Below are 23,567 nucleotides of genomic sequence, written 5' to 3' on the forward strand. Positions count from 1 at the left end.
GACCTGGCTCTGGGAAGGAGTTAATTCTCAAGCTTGCTGGTTAGAATTTGATTTGAGAAGTGATCTGTGTCCCCAGGGAAAGGAAATGCTGACTGTTCTTAAACAAAAGAAAACGGTTTGGATTCCAGTATGGGTGAAAGAACAGCCTCTTATTTGTCTGCCAGCATTACACCTTGCAATCACATTTATATTGCATAAAGGGAGGTCCTGACTAAGAAAAGACACAAAAATCATGCTCTTCTGGCAGCTGCAAAGAGAAAAATCCCTGATACATATAAGTAAGCAAGAAAACACCGTGCAAATTCTTATCAAAAAAATAAGAAGAGCTACTTTTTGGAGCACGCTGCCTTCCAAAGAAAAGCTTCTATGCTTTATCTTGGTATATAAGCCATGGAAGTTGACCTCTGCTAGCAGCACTGGTAGCTGCTACTCACGTCCTTGCGATGTGCTGGTGACCCTTCAGCCTTGGGGCTGGTACATGACAGCCGCAGGGCAGTCTGGCCTTTCTCTGAGCTCACTGCCTTGCCTTTCTCACACCGCCTTGCTTTCTCCTCGCAGGAAAACGCTCCATCGGTGTGACGGCGCTGACGTCTCCTGGGAACATCGGCCAGCGCGGCATCCTGGGCTGCACTTTCGAGCCCGACATCCGGATGGGCAGCATAGAGATCCGGTGGGCCAAGGCGGGAGTAGCTGGGCTGGTTCACGAGTTTAGAAGTGGGAAGGACCACCTGCAAGAGCAAGATGCGTCGTTTCAGGGCCGCACGGCTGTGTTTGCAGACCAGGTGATGGGCGGCAACGCTTCCCTGGAGCTGAGGGACGTGCAGCTCTCTGATGCCGGCACCTACCGATGCTCTGTCACCACGGCCAGAGGGAGCGGGTCGGCAGTGCTGCGGTACAGGACGGGAGGTGAGGGGTACAAGGAATAAAATCCTACTGCAAAAGACATGCTGACACGGCTCGGTTGGACCCACCTGTGGTTATGCTGATGCTAGAGGCTGTGTGAGAGGCACCTGCTCCTCCAGCAGCCACCATCAGACCCTGCACCCCTGAGTAGGACTGGCGTATTTTTTTGGCTTTTACAGAGGTGTTTATGGCCTTACCTGCTCCTTCAACATCCTCGTTCTAGAAAAGATTATTATTTTAATGCTCTCAGTTATCTTTTTTCTTCTATTTACCACATGTAGTCTACTAGCTACTTAACTGACTACAAAGAGCCTCTAAGAATGGGAGTAGCTATTTGATCTTTTAAAGATCCAGATTTTATACCTGTTAAAGATAAAATGATAGCTTTTTCTCTCTAGAATTAAGATAGATGTCCAGCCAGAAGTGCTGCATAGTAAAAATTGTAGCCTATTTAATATCTTTTTTCTGTTTATCTAAAGTATTCAGTTTTTAAAAATGACGATGGAAGCAACAAACCACTCATATCATAGTTATCTGAAGCACGACATATTTGCTAGAGTTAATTGTTCACCTTGTTATGAGTTGACCTCAAAACACGCACAGACACAGATGAACTTTCACTTGTGGGTGCTTAATTCTTCTGAACCCTCTGGGCTTGGACGTCGTGTTCACCGCTGGCACAAAGCAATGCACTCCCACTGAACTTGGCAGCATTTCACCCGTTTCTGTCACCTCTGGGTCTTTCTAATGAAATTGTGGTGAGTTACACTGACTATACAATGGGGATAATGTGAGCCTGCACAGGTAGGTGGTCTTAGTGTTTCTCTGGGTGGCTTTTGCTGGCACCCCTGAGGTCTCAGCATATCCCCTGAACTCAGGGTTGGCACAGTAGAGTGAGTCCATGACCTTCCAGGGAAAGTTTCTAAGTTAGCCAAGGGAATTGCCAGAAAGGAAGGAAAAAAGTTCTCCATGGCTCTCCAAACGTTGCAGTCAGTCCTCCAGGAGAGATCAAGAAACCCCTAGGTCTTCACACTCTTCCAGCGAGGAGACTTTGGCTGCAGTAACAAGTCACCTCCTAAAGGGTCACCTCATGTTGGAGACTGATGGATGAACCACTTCAGGGTCTCCTGCAGACTGCGGTCTTTGCACCCTCTCCCACACCACTGCGACCAGCATTGCTGCCCAACAGTTCAAACTGGGAGAGCAAAACCTGTCAGACCTCTCCAAGTCAAGGAAATGCAGTTTTAGGATGGATGACCACGTATGTGGTGAGGCCAGATGTACCAGAAGCATGGTGGGAGTCCTCTGTGCTTCAGGCCAGTCGTAGCAGGACGGTAGTAACCAGCAGAGCTCTTGAATGAGACAGGCTGCTTTTCTGCAGATCCGATCTTCTCCTTTGGCCCAGCAGAGCCAAAGCACCAGGAGACGGGCACCAGCTTCTGTGCAGATGTCTTGGAGATGCAGTCACTTCCCCGTGTCGCTCACAGGGAGCCCATCTTGGGACAGAAAGGCAGTATGAGAGTTGGTGTCACAGTAACATCTGCCCAGTGTCGTTTCATAGTCTCCCATTTCTCAGTAAAAGTGTGTTTTCTGCTCTGTTGTTATGTGAAGCACCTCCCCAAGCAGTGGAAAAAAAGGCTGCTGGGCTCACGGGCCCCTCATCTTGCAATGGCAAGGATGGAAGAACTGCTTGGGACTACAGTAGGTAACAGCAAGGCCAGGCGGCTTTGGCTTATGTCTGAAGCATGCTCAGATCCCGTGGGGACTTGATCTCCTACCTCTCCTTGAAACCTTGCGAATCTGCCTGCTTTTGTGTTGTTTGATTCGGTGTCGAAAGTAATCCACACAGAAAAGGCATTAGAGAGAACATATAAAACACTGCATTAAGTTTTGTTTCCATTGAAACTGGTGAACTCTGCTCTCCTAAAAAGCTCTTATTTCTCTTCACATATGTGCATGCGGGAAATATGATGAGACCAAGGCTAACAAAGTTTTATTTGAGATGGTCTTGGCTTTAAAACACAGCTGAGTTTGCAATGGGCTTTAAACTTTGTTTAATCCAGGGTTGTTGGCATAAATCCTGCAGCTCAGGCCACACCTTAGTCTGCCCTCAGCCCCAGTAGGTGCAGATGGAGCTTCCCTTGGCTGCAGCCCCATTGAGTGTCATAGAGTCACCTCGTGAAGCCGTAGGTGTCGGTCAGGCTCCCTTCTCAGTCAGCGGAGAGGGTGAGTCATCTTCCCCTTCCCCACCCCCCCGGTCTCTGATAACAGCAATCATTTTTGGCATGCTTCTCCCTACCAAGAATAGCAGGTGCCTCCTTTCAGCCCCTGGTCTTCAGCACTGGTGAGCGGAGCTGTGCCGGCTGTGGCTCCAGCCCAGCACACATGGGCAGTCTCAGGACGGCCAGGTCCTGAGCCCCCTCGCCTCTGGGAGCTCTTGGGAAATGCTTGGTTTATCAGCCCGGGACCCAGCTCGTAACTGTTAAGCAGAACCACTTAAAGACACTAAAGCTGTGCCGTGACCACAGCAGAACTTGTCAAACTGGACTGCCTTGTCCTCGGAGTCTTTAGATTCCCTGTAGTCATTTCCCTGTACAGACCGCTGTCTGAGCCTCTGGTTTGGCTACATGCAGTGCTGCGATGCTAAGGAGCAAGTAGTCTAGAAACACCTGATACTGACGCGCAGATGCAGTTGGGTGTTTCATGCCCAGTTTCGAGACATTTGCCTTTTTCTGACTCTCTCCCCTTTTTCCCTCCCAAAGCCTTCAGCACACCCAAGGTCCACGTGGAGAACAGCAGCAGCGGGGACACGTTGCAGTGCGAAGCACCGCGCTGGTTCCCTCGACCTGCTGTGCGCTGGACAGCCTACAGCGACGCCGGGGAGTACCTACCTCACGTTGCCAACACCAGCTACGAGCTGAACGCTGAAAACATCACTCTGAAAGTGGTTTCCTTTCTGCACAACATTACTGCTAACGCCACCTACACCTGTGTGATTGAAAACAACATTGCCAAGGCTACAGGCAACATCAAAGTGACAGGTAGAGTTTAACACCACCCAGAGACCACAGGCGCAGGGGAGAAGAGAGTTTAAACAGTGCGCAGGTGTCGGTTGGGGGGTTCCTGCAGCACCTGTGTCAGTCAAGGAAGGGACTGAAATCCGTGGCTAATCCAAGCACCTCTCTGTCTCTGGGATGAAGGAAAGGGTCTGTGTTTGGTCCTGCTATTTCAGATGTTTTTCATGGCAACAGCTGCTCCCTTGGCACAGGGACAGAACTGCCAGGGAACGGGAAGGAAGGAGACACTTCAAAAGAATGTATTCCTTTGAATGTTAACCAAAACCAAACCAACCAACCAGCCAAAAACCTGAACTTTTAACACTTTCTTTAGCCAGTTCAGCTTAGACCCTTTTTGCGTACCAAACCAGCAGGCCCCGCTAGCTGTTACTGATGACAATCTCTCTGACTCCAGCCCACCCCCTTTATTTAAAAGGCCACCTTATTCACGGGAAAGTAAACTTTCCAAAAGCCTGGATATCTTCTCCTGTTCTACATGAGAATGGTCATAGGTCTTCTACAGCGAGGCCTTCATAGCAGTGGGTCTCCAGCAGAAGAGGCAGGGTCTATCTTTATCAATATTCAGAAAAACAGGGAGGAATATATATGCACACTCATTTTGCCTTCCCTGATGTGTTCCCCATTCTGGTAGCCTCTCACTATTCTTCCACTACAGATTTCAGCATTACAAGGGGGACGAACTTGCAGCTGGTGAACCTGAACGCAGAGTCAGCGTCCTCCTCTCTCCCAGCCTGTCATGGGATGCTTCTGCTTCCCCTGTATCTGCTGTCGATATAAAGCCTCTACAAAACAATCAGAAACACTGTTGGACCTGGAGGTAAGCTTGGAAATGGAAACTGATAAGCAAATATGCTCAGTATAAGTATATATAGACCCTCTTGCTGAGCTTGGTTACAGCAGCAGACCTATCTCAAGCCTGCCAGAATGGGATGACATGTCTTTCCCCTGTGCTTGCCCTTTCCCCATCCCCAGGTTTAGGTAGGATGCATGGCTTGTCCCTCCCACAGGCTCCCTGACAGGTTCCCCCATCGCTTTCTGCAACCTTAGAGATTCTTCTCTTACACCATCAACTGTCATCTCTTACTTGTCCCCTCATTATCTTTTCCTTCCCTCCTCAACCTTTTCTCGGACCCAAAAGACAGACATCTTGCTTGCTGCTCTGTGCACCCTCTGAGCCTTGGCTACAGTTTATGGCTGCAAGGCAGTGTGGACTTTTTCCTCTCCCTCCTCATGAGACCTGCTGCAGTACAAGCCTTGCTTAAACCCACTTTACTCAGACAGCTCCACTGCAGAGTGCAGTATCTTCAGTACCTACTACGGACACCTTGAACAGGGCAAGACAGAGCTGCCAGCCTGAGCAATCCCACCTAGACCTGGAATAAGGAGGTCTGTAGACAGTCAAAGCACAGGACAACTGCCTTCAGTATTCACCAGCTTTGGCTTTGGGTGGTAGGCTCTAGAGGTAAACTGGTGATGGAGAGCTACAGGTCATCAGCTAAAAGAAACATCTCTGTCTTTCCACGCAGAACAGTTACCACAGCTACCCAGACAGCAGGACATGCTTCATGCTTTCCTCCCTCTTGGGCTGAGAACTTTATGAGCTTCTCCTAGTTCCAGAGCATGCAGTAGCACAAACCTGAAACCAGCTGACTTCTCTTGTATTATTATTTCTTACCCATGCCAACAACAGGATATTTTGGGTTCAGAAAGAGAGCGAGGAATGCGATAAGGACAGTTGCATAAATAAAGGAAAAACTCCAATCGCAGGAACAAGATGTGTTGCCTTGTCGAAGTAACCCAGTGACCAGAACTCTGATCATGGGCACAAGCTCAGAAACAAACAGGAAAAGCGTTTCCTTCAATACAGCTGAGAACTGGTCCTTCAAACTCAGAGTACTAAAAGCAAGCAAATCTTAATTCCCCCCAGATTTGATTCATCCATCTCTTGTCTTGTGATTCTCTGAATGTACTAATAAAACTGTGAATCAGAGAGCCAGTTAGTCTACTCAGAAGACTATGATCAAACTCCCCTTCTGAAAAAGATGTTGTAAATGGCAAAACAGCAATGGGTTAGAAAATAGCTAAAAGGCTTGGAATAAGTGTTAGGTCTTCAACCTGGCAAAAGCAAACAGCATGTCTAAAGTCCTATATGAGGACTGATAATTGCATTTGGAATGTGAAATAAAAGAGGAACAGGTGAGTAGTAAGTGTGGCAGCAGACAGAAGACTAACATACATGAGGAGGAAAAGAGGGACACTATTAAGATACTACTGGAAAGTTCAAATTCAGAAGTAAATGCCGTTATTAAACATAGATATGACTACAGAGACAAATTTGCCTTTTTTGTGTCTAAGTAAGTCTGTTATCGGCTCTTCCTGTCTATTTCTGTAGCACTGTCTGTCACTATGTTACTCATATTACAGGACTACTTTCAGTTGCACTTTTTAATCAGATTTTGAGCTCTTCATCTTACACCACTTACAGTCAACATTTTCCTCAGGCTGAGATAGCTTACTTTTTTTTTTTCGTTTTCTTTAGGGGTAAGCTTTAGCAAAATCTTTACCATTTTGCAGAAAGCACCTCCAGAAAAAAAAAAAGACTGTCACAGCAAAACTTGTGTAGACCTTTGCTTTAAGCTGTTTTGGCAACCTCTTTTAGGTTGGAGTCTCAGAACTTGGTTGAATGGTGGCATCTGTCAGGTCTTGTGCCACTCATGCTTTGGTCTTGGAAGCAGCCAGCAGGCCTTGAGAGGGAAGATACTTTACATGTGCTCAATAAAGCCACTGCCTGAAGTTTAATATATAGCTCAAACTAAGGGGGAAGCGGGAAAGGCAGGCGGGAAGCAGTGAACAAACAAAACCCAAAACAGAGCAGCTGTTCAAACGTGCTGTCAGCACTACACACCGAATAAGGCAGGGAATGTGTGGAATTTACTAGCCTATAGAACAAGATGAAGTATGTGGATGTTATTTTGCCAAAAGCAAGTGCAGAACGCTTGGTCACCACTGCAAGCAGATGGGAGAGGAATCTCTTCAAATGATGATCCTCCACGTATTTGTATTGGCTAGTCTGCCGTGCCACCGTGGATACTGGCACGTGCCATGCAGTCATCCCCTTCCTAATCAGGAACAGATGGGCAAGCCTGTACCACGTTCTGAGTCACAGCTCGCCGCCTTCCTCTTGTTACCAGCTCCATGTAACGTTCAGGTCACTGCTTAAGCTACAAAACAATGCTCGTATAATCCTGTGATTTAGTACCGTGATTTAGTTTCCAAACAGTAACTTCTCCACTTCCTTTCTCTTCTTGGAGGAAGGAAATGCTTTAAAAATGTAATTTTAATAATTTTAATTAGGTTAAGAAGACTGTCCTCTGTGGCAACTGTACAGTTTTGCATGAAGACAGCAAATGATCTGCAAAATGCCTGGCTCTGTCTCATAAACCAAGGGTCTACATTCTGCTTCATTCCCCATATAGCAAGTAAACCTTAATACTAAAATAGATACGGTGTTATTTAGACTGAATTTTAATAGCTTTATTTAGTAGATACTACCACATAAAATACACACGTTGTGTGCCCTAGGCCCAAAGCAACTGCTATCATGTAGGAAGTACTGAACATCTCTCTTCCAAAACGTAGCCCAGTATCGCTGGTGGCAATGGTCCAGAATGACCAGGAATCCCACAAGTCACAACAGCTTCTTGACTGCACCCTTCACCCTCTGCTCACAGGCCCATGCTCCCACTGGAAAGGGGATTTAAAAAAGCTTTCAATCCCAGTAGGTAGTTCCATAATTCCTCTCCCACTGGGAGAGATGTTAAGCAGTGACTCCCACCCGGCAGTCAGTAGATGTCCTCCTAATCCTCTCGCTGCTCAGATAGCTTAAGGCGTCTTGTTCCACTTCCGCCACGTTCAGGCACAGCAGGCTCTGCCAAGGTCCCACCTGCGACACAAACTCCACTTCACCGCACCGAAAATTCCTCAGCTGCAGTGGAGCTGAAGGGGAAAGATACAACCTGTAACAACTCAGTACAGGGCTCCTGCTCTGCTCTAGCACATAGCTGTAGAAGTTGCTGGGGGCGGGAAGGGCTAGCAACAGCTGCTTGGCATCTGCTAAAACCTCAAAGGACAGCATGATTAATGAATCCAGAATGTAAGCAGATAAATGCATTTGGCCAGCATCTCTCCAACTTGGAGGAAACAGACATTCTGCGCTGTGAAATGCTGTGAACTACGTGCTGCTCACATAGCTGATGCACTGAGTTTTTAATCTTATATCACTATCAGCAACCTGGCCTTACAGGCAGTGTTACATGATAGCCAAAAGATAATGTCTCCATGGCAGAGCATCCTCTGGCGAGCTTAGCAAATCAACTCCTGCAGCACCTGGACTCATACTCAAGCGCTAGTGTTAGTGTAGTGTTAGTGTAAGCAGCTAAGGAGAATGTCCCCTTAACACAGCAACTGCACAGTTGTGGCAGCATGAGCTCAGACATCAGCACCCATGAATTCGAAACTTCTGTGCTTTAAATGCTGTGGCCATGGTGAGGATTTCCAGGCCTAGTCTTGACTCTACGTGCTGTCCACTTGATTTGAGAGGTCTACACAGTTACTCTGGCTGGCCAGAATCCCATCCCATCCCATCCAAGGACTGGGAACCTTGATCTAAAAGAGCTCTATGCTTCCGTGTCAAGTAGAAAAATTAATATATAATATTGTTGTAGATTGTGACTTCTATAATATTATTTCTGTATTTTTGTAACCGTGGTTCTGCTAAGACACATCTTAGCGCTACGCTACAGAATTCACAATTCCATGGAAATCCTCCAAAGATCTTGCTTTGTGGGCAGTGAAGGCAGCTCTCCTTCCCCAGCCTGGTAAGACGGCTCCTCCCTTCCTTCCCACGCTAAATATTACAAAAGCCAACAGTGCTTGCTTACCAGGCTGCAGAATCTTGGAGGGCTTCCTGTCTAGGCTGAAATCCAGCAGGATAGGGCGACAGATGAGAGGACTCCTGCACAGGCTCCTTAGGTAGCAAGCAATGAGATCCTCAGGTTCCTCTACACACTGAGGAAGGAAAGGGTGTGTTACCAGTGAACATGCAGAGGGAGGCAGGGACCCACTGGAACACCTGAGGCAAAGGGAAATCTAGTCCAGCTGAGGCTCAAGCCCAGCACGCTGCAATCACTACTGGAATAACCAACCTACCCCCGTGCCAGTAGCTTCCCCATGCTGAATGGACACTCTGCCCCTGCTTTGCACACAGTTCTGCAGAGCTTCCCACTCAGGAAGGCTCAGGCCCAGCATTGCTGCCACGTGCTGGTTCCTGCACAGCACCAAAGCTTCACCCGTTCCATCCTCCACCAGCACCCTATGGAGAGAGCAGGCAGACAAAGATGCAGAGGGAGGCCAGGACAATGCCCACCTCCCTCACAAGGGTCATGTCCCAGACAATGGATCTCAGTAAAGAGAGAAGGAGGTCTGTTCACATCTGGAAAGACATGACAACTCTATCTTTGCTATTCTGTCCACATCCCAGCCTTGGTCTGGTTTTCCCTTCCCCTCTGTGGTGCAATTTGTTCCCTCCTACCCACCTCTTCCCATACTTAGTCTTTACAGCACTTACCTTGCACTGGCTTGCCTCACTCCTGTGTGTGATGGACATGGTGGACTGTGTCGGGTGCACCTCCCCTGAAGGAAGAGTAAAGCTACAGCTATGTATGGGTGGGTATAAGACAGAGAAGGGGAAGGGCCACTGCTTCTTTTAACCCTCCTCTAATTAAGTATACAAAAGATTCACTGCATTTTCAATGAGTGTCTTGGGAAAAGTTTGTATGGGGAGAAAAATCATCTGCTGCAAGGTGCTGAACCCCAACAGCAGTGAACATGGGAAAAGCAGAGCATAAAGACAGTAGGATTCTCCTCTTCAATGTCCTCACTTCACCCCCAGTCCTAGCTGCCTGGTATCAGATACATACTTCTAATCAGTTGTCACTTTGGTCCCTTCCTAATATCCAAGTCCTTTTCAGACACTAGAAAAAAAGGTTTTGGAATTGGGATAGGAACTCCCATTTCTTCTACATGGTAGCAAAGGATGTGTCAGAGTAGAAAATCTGCAAGGTTCCTTACAAATTATCTCTTTGGAAGCTTGAATACCTCTTTGAAGATGCTGCTGCAAAGTGAGCAAACCCATTGCAGGGACAGAGTCAGTACACAGGACAAGTGGCATAAAATCCGTGCCTCGGGTAGGTGTTGCAGGTGAGGTTGCAAGTTGGATAGAAACACCAGTGATGGGGGTGAGGCTTCTCCTGCAGGACTAGAAGAAATATGAACGTGAGAAGCTTGGAACATAGAAATCTTTCTGAGGACACTGCAAAGTGGGAAAAGACTCTGGACTCACCTCGAAGGAAAAGGTAGGTGAGAAGCTGGCAGAGATACAATGCTTACGCAGCTGGAGGCAATGTAGGTGCAATAAACATTATGGAATCTGCAATATAAAAGAGTAGATGTCAGAAAGAGCTCGTAGAAACCAAACCGCTCAGTTTTCCTGCAATGGCTGGGCTGGTCTTCATCTGTAACATGGTAGGAAAATAATTTGCAGCAAGGGATTGGGAGACACAAAGGCATGGGCAAGAGATGAGGAAAGTCCACAAGAGGAAAGATTTAGAGAAAGTTTCAAAGACAGGAAGAGAGGTCAGAGCTGGGGCCCAGATCAGGGCTCTAAAGACAGGGGTACCTGGAAATTTTGCGTTCCAAGTTCTGGAAGAGGATCTTGGCTCCAGGTAGCAAACCCCAGAGATGCTGCAGATAGGTGGCAGCAATGTAAATGTCCACCACAATAGGGGAGCCTGGAGCAACTGAGATGCTGAGCTTCACGCTGTGATCGCTGGCTAGCAGACTCCCTGAGGAGGCACAGAACCACACACAGCGTGAGCTCACATACAGGTAGTACAGTCCATCACTGAGCTGGACCTGGTAGAGGTGTTTTCCCTCCCATCACAACGAGGCTATCACTGTTCAACCTCACACATTTTCCAGGTACAGTATTCCCATTCGCATCCCCAACACAAATGCAGTGTAGAGTTTCCCAGCCCTCTGACATGCAATGGCATGCAACATCCTGGCATACTTTCACTATTCTCAGATACAGGAGCACAGTTAGCCAAGTGCACTGTCTCTCTGAAACAGAAAGAAGCAAGAACTGATTTGTTGTTACCTAACAGGCTGTCACAGTCTCACCTTTCTGCTTTTGAAGGCTGACAGTCATAGATGGCTTCTCATTCTTGGGAGAGGCACACAAAGTCCTCTCCACTATCTCACCAGAGAAAGAAACAAGGGAACCTGTGAAACTGAGAGCAAACCAGGATTTCTGTCCAGCCTGAAGACAAAGGGAGCAGAAGGTCTGACTTCAAGATTGCTACAAAGGACAGGGTGAAGTGGAGTGCTGTTTGCTGAGCCCAGTGTCAGGGGAGCTGCCCTTAAGCACCTGAGCTACTGGACTGAGGGCAGCTTGCTGCAGTGTACCCCACCCAGGGACAAGAGGCCCCTTTAACTGGCTTTCTGCTTCTTCAGGCTCAGCAGTGAAGAAGAAGAAGGGAGAGGCATTACAGCCTTCCTTTCTCCTTAACTCCTAATTGTTTTTCTTAATTAGAGGAAGAAGCCAAGCAAAGGAAAACTCAGTTTACCATAAGGTGCTGGTGAAATTTCAGTGTGCATGCCTATCACCCCAGATTAAACATGCTTTGAACAGAAAAGCTTCTAACCCCAGAATTTGTTTGAGCAAGTTGCACCAAAACAATCAAAAACCAACAAAAAACCTCATACATTCAGCCTCATTGTCCCTGCTGTGCCTGTTTCCACTTCTGACAAGAATTTAGCAGAGACCTTTGGGACCTAGTCTACACCAGTAGTAGCTCAAGCTTTTTCTGGACACCATTTTGCAGTCTTGTCATCTGCAATCCCTTTAGCTTTGATAAACAGATGGGGTCAGTCTGGATTACTTGCAGATAGGAAGATTTCCAAACCATATTCCTAGGGTGGATAATTCATTGCTGTTCAATGTAGTACTGTCTCCAGTAAAGATGAATGCAGACCCATTCCCTAAGGCATGGTCACATCTGATTTGAGGCAGACCAACATACCTGTTGCTAAGTACTTCTGGAATGGAGGAAATTCTCTGGTCCATGCCTGTCAGCACCAACCTGGCTGCCAGCTAGAAGTGGGGGAGACATGGACTCAGACAGATTGTGGTGTATGGCTATGCCCAGCTAGAGCAGTAAAGACAAGCTCTGCATGCTTAGAGCTATGTCAAGCAACTCATGCTTCCTCCCCAGATTCATTCTGAGGCAGGAAAACGTGAAGCTCAGCAGCAGCCTCTGATGGAGCTTAGAGCAGAACAGTCTCATCAACAAGACATTCTGTATCAATAATTTTCTGAGCTAGTTCTGGGGAGATCTACAAGTTGCCTGTGAAAGCCCAGAGCAAGAAGGCACTGCATACCTGGCGCTCAGTCAGACAGGAGAGCCATGTCTCATGCTGTAAGTGCCAGGTATCTTGGACAGGCAGGCATAGGGGGCAGGATGACGTGCTCAGAAACTTTGCTGGCACAGGTGGAAAACAGAGCTTGTCAAACACTTCCAAGTCCTGAGAGAAGAGCGATAAGGCAAGAAAGAGGACTATTAAAGGAGGGAGATGAAAGCTATATAGGAAAAAGGGCCACTGAAGGACAACGGTTTAAAGAAAACAAAATCCACTGAACTCAGAGCTCTGAGAATTTTAACTAAACACAGAACTGGAGGAGTTCCTTAGCAAGACAGATGGGAATTCCAAGCCTTGAAAAGAGCTTAGTCACCCTCTGACTCCTCACTCCCACATGCAGTTCAGCAAAAGTTCGCATGAAGAAACAGGAAGACAACCTCTTTCTTACCGAGCAGCAGGGCACAATGAAGCGATACAGCCCATCCAGGTGCAGAAATGGAAACCATCGTAGCGATTTCCCCATAAAGAGCAGTAGTGCCTGGTGGAGGAGGAGAGGAGAGAGAAAAGATGATGAGAAATGTTAGGAGAAAGGTAGGAAATGAAAAATACAGCAAGAGAGCAAGCCCGGCAGAATATGTCTTGATTGAGAAGTAAGGTTACCACCATCAAGGGTAAGAGAAGGTGGATGCATTTACAGGAAGGTGATAGAGACAAGATAGAACTCCCTTGAGGTGGCACAAGAAAGTTGCCTGCATAAACATACATCTGTACCCAACACAAAAATCACTTTCCCATTGATTAGGAATCTAGATACTTAATTATCACACAGGCTCCCTGAGGAGCCAGCTCCCAGCCTTATCAAACCACACCCCAGAGCTGCCTCCTGCCTCACTTCTTGCCGTGTCATGCCTTCTTCTCCATCACAGCGAGTCTCCTCCAGCTCTGGCAGATTCCCAGTTTCTGTGGGGTGGCTCCAGAGCTGAGGTCTGCCCAGCCACAGCACTGTGGCTTGGAAACTGCGCTCCAGCTTCCATCTTTCTCCATCTTCTTCTCTGGGTGGTTGGTAATTGCGTAACATAAGACCTTCTTTCTGGGTAACCCAGAATAGGCGAGATACACAGCTGGTTCTTCTGGCGCTGCTCTGGCCTGCCTGACAGTTCTCATCTCTGTGAGTATCTGGCTTGGGATCCTCCAATTTCAGCATTTTTGCCTCTGGGGTTTCCAGCTCAGATGTTAAGCTGCCATAACCCCTCTTCTTCAAAGAACTGTTTCCACTCCTAAGGCCTTTCTGGATTTGTCCTTCAGCAGCATGGAGAATCTGAACATCCTCAAAGTAGAACTGTGCATAGACGCTGAAACGACAAATGGTAGCAGTGAAACTCCCTGTTCCTGACAAATGGCTGTCCAAAACGTGTTTATCTGGGAAAAGCACTTCTGGTGAGTGCCCCACAGGTATTCAGCAAGAGCAGTGGGAAGGGGTGAAGTAGAGGGCAGCTACCAGGCTGGGTGTATTCCAAACAAAACGGAGATGGTGAGTTGGTTGCCGATAAAGATCTCCTTTTCTGCAAATAGCAAAGGACAGTTGCTTTGGCACTGGAATACCATGCAGATAAGCAGCTTTACCATGGTCCAAAATAGCTGTGGAATTGGAGGGTGATGATTTTACTTGTGCACTGAATAAAGGGACTCACCTATTTTTTTTCTCCCTCACATGCTCCAGATTTGCCAGGTGCTCCCAGGAGGGAAAATCAGTCTGAAGGAATCTCTCCACTATGAGCTGATAGTTTTCCACCTGCAAGAGCGATCCTGCAAACACATCAGAGAAAGAAGCTGAGCTAATTAATAGAGAACATAAAAACAGTAAGCTCAATTTCCTCATTTTAAAGTCACGAGGCCAGGCAGTGACAGTTCAGCATCTCCATACCAAGTCTCCTCTTCCTTGTTTTGGAGCTGGATGGCAGAACAGCAAAAGCTCAGCACTTTCAAGTTTAGCTTAGTGGGACATACCTATGAGAGCTGTATGGGCAAAAGGGCTACCATCTTTATGGGATATCACGCAGGGAAGTGTGCTGCTCTTGTCCTGCAGCTGGAGGGAACTGCTCCTGGAGGAGACTCTCAGCACACCCAATAGTATCTACAACAGAAAGGAAGCTGCAAAGAGCATCAAACACTTCCCATCTTTGAAGGCCATAAATCGAAGTGTGTGTAGCAGCAGCCTGAATTCAGCCTGTGTTCAACACACCATAGGTGAGAAAAGTAGTGTCATTCCCTAAGAGGGGGAACAGGCATGCATCAGACAGGGTGCTGGAAGGCATGGGGAGAACTGGGAACTCTCAAGGCACAGGCAGTAAAGGCAATAGGCATTTACCAGTCGGGGCTGGAAACTTCCTGCTGAGAATGTGCAGTACGACCAGGCCAGTCTGCGATTCAGCTCCTGGGCGCCCATGTGCTGTGCCTCCAAGGGGGAGAGCAGCTGTGATGGACTGAAGCCTTCCCAGCTCTTCTGTTCTGCCATGCGGCAAACTGCAGACAGATATGGGGCCTGGCATGGGGGGTTCAGGGTCAAATACTAAGAAAAAAGAAAGACAGAATGAACCAGTTGAGTTTCTTCCCATCAGACAAACAAGAAACACTTCACTGAGCATTTACTCACCTTCTGCAGGGGACACTGGTGGTGTTTTGCTAGGATTTCATTATAAACATCTCTCGCTTCCTCTCTACCTGGCACCACAGCTTGCAGAAGCGGGACAAGGAACTTCTCAGCAGCACCAGGGCTTCGGTGCGTAGAGCTAAGCAACAGTCGATGCCGCCCAAAGAAACAAGAAAACCTGAAAAAGATTACGACAGTTAGAAACATTAGCAGTCCTCACTTTTTAGTGAGTTTTGCATGTAAATCAGGGGTTTTCTGCTTGTTATGAGTGAATGTGCAGTGTAGGACAAGAACTAAAGAGAGCACAAAAAGAACATGAAATGATTAAAAAAAAGAACATTTAAGGCCGACACAGATTTATGTCAGGCAAGCAGACAAGGAACAGGAAAATATACAGAAATGGATAGACGGGCAAAATGTCGAAACTCAACTGGACAAAAAAACCCAAACCACCCAAAAATAATCTCCAAGTCACACAAATGGACCTCCACGCATTCTGGCTAAGCTTCATATAATTACTCATGCTAGGTATACTTGGCTTTGTTTTAAAGGATGCAAAAAAATCACAAGATAGAAACAACCACAGACTGCTCTAGTTCAAATATTTTCCTCGCACTACATTCCTTTCAGAAGTTTAGCTCACTGCTTTTGAATGCCTGGAGGTGATTGCACTGCCAGTCAAAACATGACTTAAATACAGAAAGTGAACTCAAACAAAAAGAGATAGCAACTATCTCACTGAAACAATTTTCAAGCAGTAGCAGGACTTTGCAATCACATTTAAAGAAAGTGAAAAAGCTAATAAAAACTGAAACTTAAAGCTAGCATCATTCCCAGGGCAAAACTGGAGCTGTTTTATTGGAAAGCATGGTAAAAATCCCACAGTGCCAGTAAAGCACCGGAAGACTGAGCATTCTATAAACTGCTATTTGACTGCCTGAGATGAAATATATACATTTTAGTTTTTGAAGTCCAAGGCAGCAGTTGCAGTGATCAACCATAACTATTCCAGAACAAACACAAATATTTTCACTAACAGAACTCAGAAGTAAACCCAGAAACTGGCCCACAGCTGTCATGCAAACAGAGTGCAGCCATCAGGGAAGAAGGAAGCCTTGTGGAAGACCCAGAGATAACCATGTGTGGGAAAATCTGCCAAGATAGAGGTTCTCAAACAAATGCTCACGCTACTGGCAATACTCAGACTATCTCAAAGTGATATGCTGAGCAGCTCCTGCTGCTTCTGTGAGCAGCCAGGACACAACAGCCTTTATATCAGTTGTAAGCTGGTTGTAGCAGCAGTTTCCAGCTCTAGCCTCAGTGCCCACCTTGATTTGCCAAGCAAACCACGTTGGCAGGCAGACATCCCTACAGTGCCTTCATATTTCAGGACAAAACCTCTTAGGCAGGAGTATGTGAGCGTATGCCCTGGAGTGCTGCAACTCCCTGAGGCAGTGGGCTTACTGCACATGCACTTGAAAACTGTACAGGATTTTCTCACAAGAGCAACTGCAAGGTACACCTGGACATGATGTGAAATCTAGATGAATGGCTTACTTAGGCCAGTAAACCAGAAGCAATTGCTGCTGCTATTAGCATCCAAGCACAGTCATTTTGTGAACGCTTGGTGTAGAAGACACCCAAGCAGCCTACAAAGCACATTTACCCATAGCCTGCCTTCAGAAGAACTGTCCTCACCTCTCTTCAAACATCTCCAGGAGGCTCACCAGCCAGAGGTAGAGTGGCATACCAAGATTGTAGCGGAAGAGCAGCTGTAAGTAGAGATTTCCTGAAGAGGCCGGTGGCTGGTAAGTGGTACTGAGCCTTGAAAAACTCTTCAGCACAACAGTGCTGCTCAGGCAAGCACCAAGTACAATGAAAGGGAAGGATACCAGAGGCTTCTGCAGGAGGTGGACATCGATGAGCTGAGATACAGAGACATACAACTTAAGAGATAGCTAGTCTGCTACCACTCCCCAAAACCAGCACCCCACTCTAAATCCTTTGTCACTCTACTGGACTGTCTATAAACCCAATGGGCCTGAGGAACCTGGCACTGCTTAGGGAGGAATCAGATAATAATCATTTTGACTCTCATGAGCAAGCCTCGACAGCAAGATCTCGCGTTTTGTTCCAGATATTTGCTGAAATAATTCCAATGTTTCCTTAGCCTTCTGTTGACGCACACTTGCGAGCCATTCCCAGGGCCTGAGTCTCTTCCACTGAATGCTTTATGCCTCATAAGTCTCAACTTACCTCCACACATGCTCCTGGTCGGAGTCCACGTGCAGAGTTCAATAATGGCTGGTAAGCAAGGCACAAGCAGACTTTGTTATCCAGTAAAAAGAGACCAGCTTGGACATTGAGTATTTTGGTGACAGTTCCCTAAATAGGAAGCAAACAAAAAGTTACAGGAGTGTAGAGAGTCCCAGAATATAAGACTCATAGGCCTGAGCAATAACGAAATAAATTCATGATGAAAATAAGACCTTGCAGCCCAGGAGTTGAAACCCTAGAGCAGGACTGGGTGAAGGGTAACTCTACAAATCCTTACCACATACGAGATGATCTTGGACTCTTTGGTTGATTTTGGCCTCTCCTCTTCAACTCCCAGCTCCAAGGAGTCACTGAGCTGCTCAGCAGTCTCAAGGGAAGAAGACTGAGTGGATTCTCCTTGCCAAGCACTGTCCAGTGGCTGCTCCCTCACCTGCTCTGCACAGTAGGGCAGAAGGCAGGAAGAAACACTGGTGACAAACATCCTTTGTCCAGATTTCTTCAGGCTGGACACACTCAGGCTTGTTATTGTGTACCTGTGACCCAACTGGAGCATATGATGCCATGCCAGCTGGCTGGGCTTCTAGAGCAGAGAAAGCAAAAGCGACATCAGCATCCTCTGCACTGGAAAAAATTCTTCCCAACCCCGATAACCCCACCCAAAAAAACTTTTCCTTCAAGTGGACTGCCTCACACTCTTAGTAAAAGGGTGATATCTGCAAGATGTAAGAATAAATCAAACTAGGAAGTCAAGGGCAAGCTTCAAAGAATTAATCAACTAGCACATACACGGATACAGACGATGAATTTGTAAGCAAAATTCCAAGGACTCACCTGCACCAGCACAGGGACCCAAACAGCTGAGGTGAAGCATTTCAGAAACAGAAAGAAGAATGTCTTGTGGCGAATACAAAGGAGAGGTGAGAGTCTGGTCAGTTCACCTGCCACGGTGAGCTTTGATCTTTTCTTACACTGAATCCTAGAGGGCAATTGAGGAGGCAAAGGAAATCAGAGATGAAAGAAGAACTTGAAAGTATCTCAAAAGCAAAATAAATGAATATGCAGCACACACTTTCTGGAAATAAAGGATCCAACAAGGTAATATGGACCATCTCTCAGAGAGGTTTTCAAAACAATATTTGACTACAAACTTTTATATACTAAATTCCTTTGACATTTTAAAAAAACTTAATATTTGAAGACAGCAGGGTTGTGTTGAACAAATTCATACATCCCATGACAACAGCCAGATTATAAAAAGCTTTATCACAAACAAGAAGCTAATTAAAAGTCAAAAGAGCAAGGAAAAAAAAAAGTCACAAACAATTCTTCAGCAGAAAACTGAAGTCAGCTTTGTAGATCCATGGAATGTGACACTGTGGAAGCTCTAAGCCTATAAACAGAAGAGGCTTGAAAGCAACAATGGAGTCTTCCTAACAAAATTGGCACAGGGTGAAAGAGCAGCAAGACTGAAAACAAATGAAAGGAGAGAGGTGACATTTCTTTAGTCATTTTTGTTTGCCATTTCAAACTTTCATTTCAAAAAACGAAAAAAAAAATTCAAACAAACAAATGCTTGTTATTTCATTTGTCATTTTCATTTCAACTCCTACTGGACTTGAATACAACCATCCCACTTACTCTAAACAAACACATTCTTGATTCTAAAACTTATAAACAATTACCTAACTTTATGACTTCTATTAAAAGAAATATCAGGACGTCCACAGACACTAGTACCAGCACTTTATTGGTAACATTTTTAAAGAAGGAACATGGAAAATTGGTCAGATATCAGGGAATAGCAGAGGAGCTTTATATTAAAGTGTACACCGAAACATGGAAATAATTTTCTTGTTTAGAAAGGTCTGTTGAGCTAAATCAAACACTTAAGCTTAAAGCTTCTCACAAGCAGATAAACCCAATTAAAACAAAAGAAAACTAAAAAGAAACTAAAGCAGTCTGTCTAGCGACATTTTATTGTTACTAAATTAGACCAAGAGTTCTCTACTCAAGATAAAATGTGATCTAGCACAACCTGAAATTACCAACTTCCGTAAAATTTGCAATTCCATTGGCTACATTTTCACATACTGTAAGTATTACTTCCACTAAAGATAAGAGTTACTCTTATCAGCTGACATTTAACTGGCACCTTTATCTCAGCAATCTGATAAGAACTTGACTGATGGTGCATATTAATTTAATACTAGCATCTAGAATTAGTGTCAATAATACTTTTGGTTCACTGTCATTTAAAAAAGTTGTTCTCATCAAAAGAGTGAATTTTAGCCTCAGTGAAAGTTGAATCATCACTTTGTTCTCATGTCCTTTCTGTAATATCAAAATACATCTGAAAATAATTGAAATTTGTCTTATTTTGTCAAAATACAGAATAAAAACTTCCAGTAAAGTCCTGGAAAACAGCTGATTAATGAAAAGTGGCTTTACTGTATAACTTTTACTTCCACCACTCACTGTTACGCTTCCACCTGTGGTAGAAACAGAATTTGGCTCTTTCTAAGCCAAGTGCTCTTCATTGTACCTGCTAAACCAGAGCATAGGCATTTACCTGGAGGTAAGCAGTGGCTCAGCTGATGCCGGGTAGGCAACTGGAATGCTGGCAGGTACCTCCTTTGGGAGATTTACTGGCACTGGATCCACCAGGATTTCCACATACCCTGCTGTGCTCTGGCCTGTCTGTGGTATATATGACCAGCTTGGAAAGAGAAACAGTGACTCCAGCCATTCAAGTTCAAAATGCAGGAGCTAAGACAAAAGATAACAAGATAAGAGCTTGAGATGAGTTACCGTATGTTTTCTCAGCACTACTTACAATGTTCATTACTAATTTGCCCTTGTGTGCACATCCCAAACTCTTGCTCTACTGCTGGGCTTCATTACTAAATGAGAGCAGTGTTTTCTGCCCGCTCTCTTATCTTGCATGGAGAACTTCTGTCCTTCCAGATGCAAATCTGGAACAGATTTGCTGAGATCTACAGCTAGTATTTCCTGCATTATAGTCGCACCCTCCTGGCAAAGTGATCATTAATTCACTGCAAGGCTTAGTTATTTTCAGACTATTTTTCTAAAATTCTCACCTCCTTCCTTTTCCCTTGTGTGTTCAGTTAGAAGTTCATACCAATATAACTTTCTCCCAGTCTTCACCTCCTTGGGAAGCACAACCACAGTGCTCTTTCACCAGCACTCTAGGGGTTACCTCTTATCTAGACTCCCCTTACAATGACCTTCAGAAGGCTTTTAATTCAATTGTTTGAATTAAGCTATTATTTCCTGAAAGTATGTTATCAATGCATCACTGAACACCCAGTACAACTCTCCGGAAAGTTATTCCTGCTCCACTAGTTGGAATTCAACAAACACAGCGTACTGCCATGACCTCCAGGTCTCCCAGGCCACCTTGTACTGTTCAGAATTTAACAGAACTGTACGTTAGGCTGTCTCCTTTTTCCCAGACCACTGCATTCTCCTAGCAATGACAAACTTGACACATTCAATCCTCTCACCAGGATCTGAGCTTGCTGTTTTCCTGCCTGTTACACAGATGTGTTATTTCCCTCACTACAGACTTTGGCAGACCATTTGAAGCCCCCGGTGGTCTGTGACACTGCCCCAGAAGTGGGAATAAACACAGAATCCCTCAGACTGAGGACATACCTCACATGGAATTATTCCAGTATTGTCTTTCACATACAGGCAACCATCTACCAGCTTTTCATTGTTCTCTTGCCTTCCATCTGTTAAATAGCCAACCAAGATCAGGTAAGTCCTTGGCAAAGCGCTCTGCATGGGTAAAGCACCTTGTCCTTGATGAGCCCATTCTTTAAATTTATTAGTGCTCCAGGTCAGGTGGCTGCAGCATGGCGTGCACTGCTGATGCTGTAAGTCAGAGATGGAGATGAAACTGGAAAAAAAAAAGAGTGAGAATATAGAAAGATGTAGGAAAAACTCAGTTCGCAAAGTCTGGGGATTACAACGATCATTGCAGTGGGCATTGCTTGGTTAAATAAGAAGAGCCTGAGCTATTGGCGTGGTCTGATGATACCACATGGCAAAAACCAACTCATTCACTGTCATTTATCAATGATCTCTCTCAGCTCAGTCAACACGTCTGTTCTGCTCGAGCATCCCCTCTGAAAACAGACATCCTTTGCTACTGTGGTTACCTCAGCAGGCATGCAGAAAACTTGGAGGGAAAAAAATAATTGAGAATTAATAAAATGGAACATGTTTTCAAGTACAGGTGGGGGGAGATGGGAGGGAGAACAATTATTAGTTCAGACATTTTTAGCTTGAATGGGAGACACTGTAAAAAAACCCCAACAACTGTTCAACACAGTTCACCTATCAGTAATGAACAGAGGTAAATACAGACCAATTCCATCATTTGGTGCTAAAATTGCTAAACTGTAGTAAAAGCAAGGTTGAACAACTTCTAGATGAAGATTGTGACAGTTTTGGGACAAATTCTCACCTGTGGATAGCTTACACAATACAAAGTTGAGAGATTGCAAGCCAGTAATCTTAGACTGGGTCTTCACTTACAAGAACACAGCCAAGCTAGCCCTAAATCTTTCCGCTTACCCTTCTGGCTTTGGGGAGAGGGGGGAGAAGGAGGTGTAACATCAAACCAACCTCACGTGAAGCCGCCTGCAGTTTAGCATCTATCACGCTTAGACTGACCACGGTATTGAATATGGGAGAACAAGGCAGCATTCTCACTAGATTCTAAGCCTTTTCGGTGTTTATGTGATCACGGCAGCATTCATCATCGTTTACATGCTGGCTTTCTATGCTAGAGAATTAATGAGAATCCTCTGTCCATGCCAACATCAATACTGAAAGTGCAAATATAAACTGGTCTCCAGCTAGTGATTTGGTACTCATTTCCAGTGAGGTTAGCTGACAATTTTAGGTTGTGAAACTGGAGCTGTATTCACAACACCCACTCGCTCAGTAGCGGAACATAATCAAATTCATAGAGTATGAAGAGTTTCACTTGATTAGTCAGGTACCAAAGGTTCAAAGCTAGAAACCAGTCTAGACAACTGATGGGTCTGAATCAGCTATAAATAGTATTTATATAAAAAATTAATCAGAAGGGATAAACTTATGCAGGTACTTATCCTGTGTACTTGGCAGGAATCTGAACAGGAGAAAGATTAGCTGAAAAGGACATCAGCAAACTTCTCCATCCTCAGAGACAGAGCAGCACCGCGAATAATTCTGGTACCTATGCTCTACAAGGAAAACACACAGTGCTGCTCATGTTTTCATCACCACGTGCTGACTGCTTTTTGGGAGAAACCAAAACTACAGCAGTATACTGGATCCTGGTTATCACATACAGAGAACTAACTGGACTCTCCTCTTGTGCTCCAGAGCTTGACGGTCAGCTGTGGATGTGGTATGCCGCTCACAAACAGACCACTGGCTTCATACAAGACAAACACCAACTACCTTCAACTCTTCTCTATGAATTCCCCTGAATATAAACCAAACTGTGGTCTAAACATCATAGTCTATAGAAAAAATATGGCTTTGATGAGAACAGTTTAGCTGGTGTGAAAGACCTACCATCTACCTTTATAAACTGTGAGTATAAAATTAAAGGCCACAGGTCCCTAATCAATTCCAGTTGACCTTTGTCCAAAACCAGCTGTGCCAGAGGCTTTAACAGACATTCTCGCACCAGCGAAACAGATCCAGATGAGCCAAACCTTCCAATCTGGATCTCCCAGCAAGTTGTGTGTTTTTCATAATGCTAAGCACCCAGAAGCCTCTTACCAACTAAAATATGGACCACATTATCCTAGACTGCCCCTCTGTGAGAATCCACACTCGAAGGCAGACCTCAGCCGGCCAACAGCCTCCTAGACCATGCCCATGAAGAGCCTCCTGAGCAGACCAGCAGGATCCAGCCGGGAAGGTGCCGTGCAAACGCCGTGCAGTACAACAGCTCGCTCTCAGCGAGATGCCCTACTTTGGTTACACACTGTACCTACCGCAGACTAGCGGATACGGTGCTTAATCATACCGCAAGAGCGATCGGGGCCGCATCGAAGCCAAGAAAACGCATGCGGTTACCCGTCTTCGACAACATCCCTCCCACACCCAGCATCCGGGGCAGGCATCGCGCAAGAACGAGTGGCGCTCGCCTGGCG

At 45.7% G+C, this 23,567-nt stretch overlaps 2 protein-coding genes across 2 annotated transcripts in view; one reads left to right on the forward strand and one right to left on the reverse strand.

The window, feature by feature from the left end:
- VTCN1 (V-set domain containing T cell activation inhibitor 1) overlaps nt 1-3,955 on the forward strand; it is a 9,671-nt gene extending 5,716 nt beyond the window's left edge. Inside the window, exons 3-4 of the mRNA XM_009696985.1 lie at nt 559-906; nt 3,666-3,955. Of these exons, the coding sequence (XP_009695287.1) occupies nt 559-906; nt 3,666-3,955 (638 nt within the window). The remainder of the gene's footprint in view (nt 1-558; nt 907-3,665) is intronic.
- A 3,750-nt stretch (nt 3,956-7,705) lies between these two features.
- CTC1 (CTS telomere maintenance complex component 1) lies at nt 7,706-23,506 on the reverse strand. Its single transcript, XM_009696986.1, has 23 exons — nt 23,441-23,506; nt 21,061-21,366; nt 19,955-20,151; nt 18,217-18,361; nt 17,663-17,965; nt 17,365-17,493; nt 16,807-17,033; nt 15,112-15,286; nt 14,827-15,027; nt 14,466-14,592; nt 14,150-14,264; nt 13,351-13,810; nt 12,907-12,996; nt 12,480-12,623; nt 12,122-12,192; nt 11,220-11,329; nt 10,717-10,882; nt 10,381-10,467; nt 10,137-10,296; nt 9,607-9,671; nt 9,189-9,351; nt 8,921-9,047; nt 7,706-7,976 (listed from the first exon to the last, which is right to left on the reverse strand). Exons 1-23 carry the CDS (start codon nt 23,504-23,506, stop codon nt 7,798-7,800), a joined length of 3,813 nt encoding a protein of 1,270 aa, XP_009695288.1. The 3' UTR covers nt 7,706-7,797.
- Nucleotides 23,507-23,567: the final 61 nt, after the last annotated feature.

Source organism: Cariama cristata, unplaced genomic scaffold (genome assembly GCF_000690535.1).
Source record: "Cariama cristata isolate BGI_N322 unplaced genomic scaffold, ASM69053v1 scaffold19653, whole genome shotgun sequence".
In the NCBI taxonomy this organism is placed as follows: Eukaryota; Metazoa; Chordata; class Aves; order Cariamiformes; family Cariamidae; genus Cariama; species Cariama cristata.

Coding starts and splice junctions, on each gene's coding strand:
- CTC1 (XM_009696986.1), bottom strand. CDS start 23,506: ATGTTGTCGAAGACGGGTAACCGCATGCGTTTTCTTGGCTTCGATGCG. Junction 15,287..16,806: donor CTGGAGATGTTTGAAGAGAG/GTGAGGACAGTT, acceptor AATCTTTTTCAG/GTTTTCTTGTTTCTTTGGGC. Junction 7,977..8,920: donor CTCCAAGATTCTGCAGCCTG/GTAAGCAAGCAC, acceptor TTTCCCCTTCAG/CTCCACTGCAGCTGAGGAAT.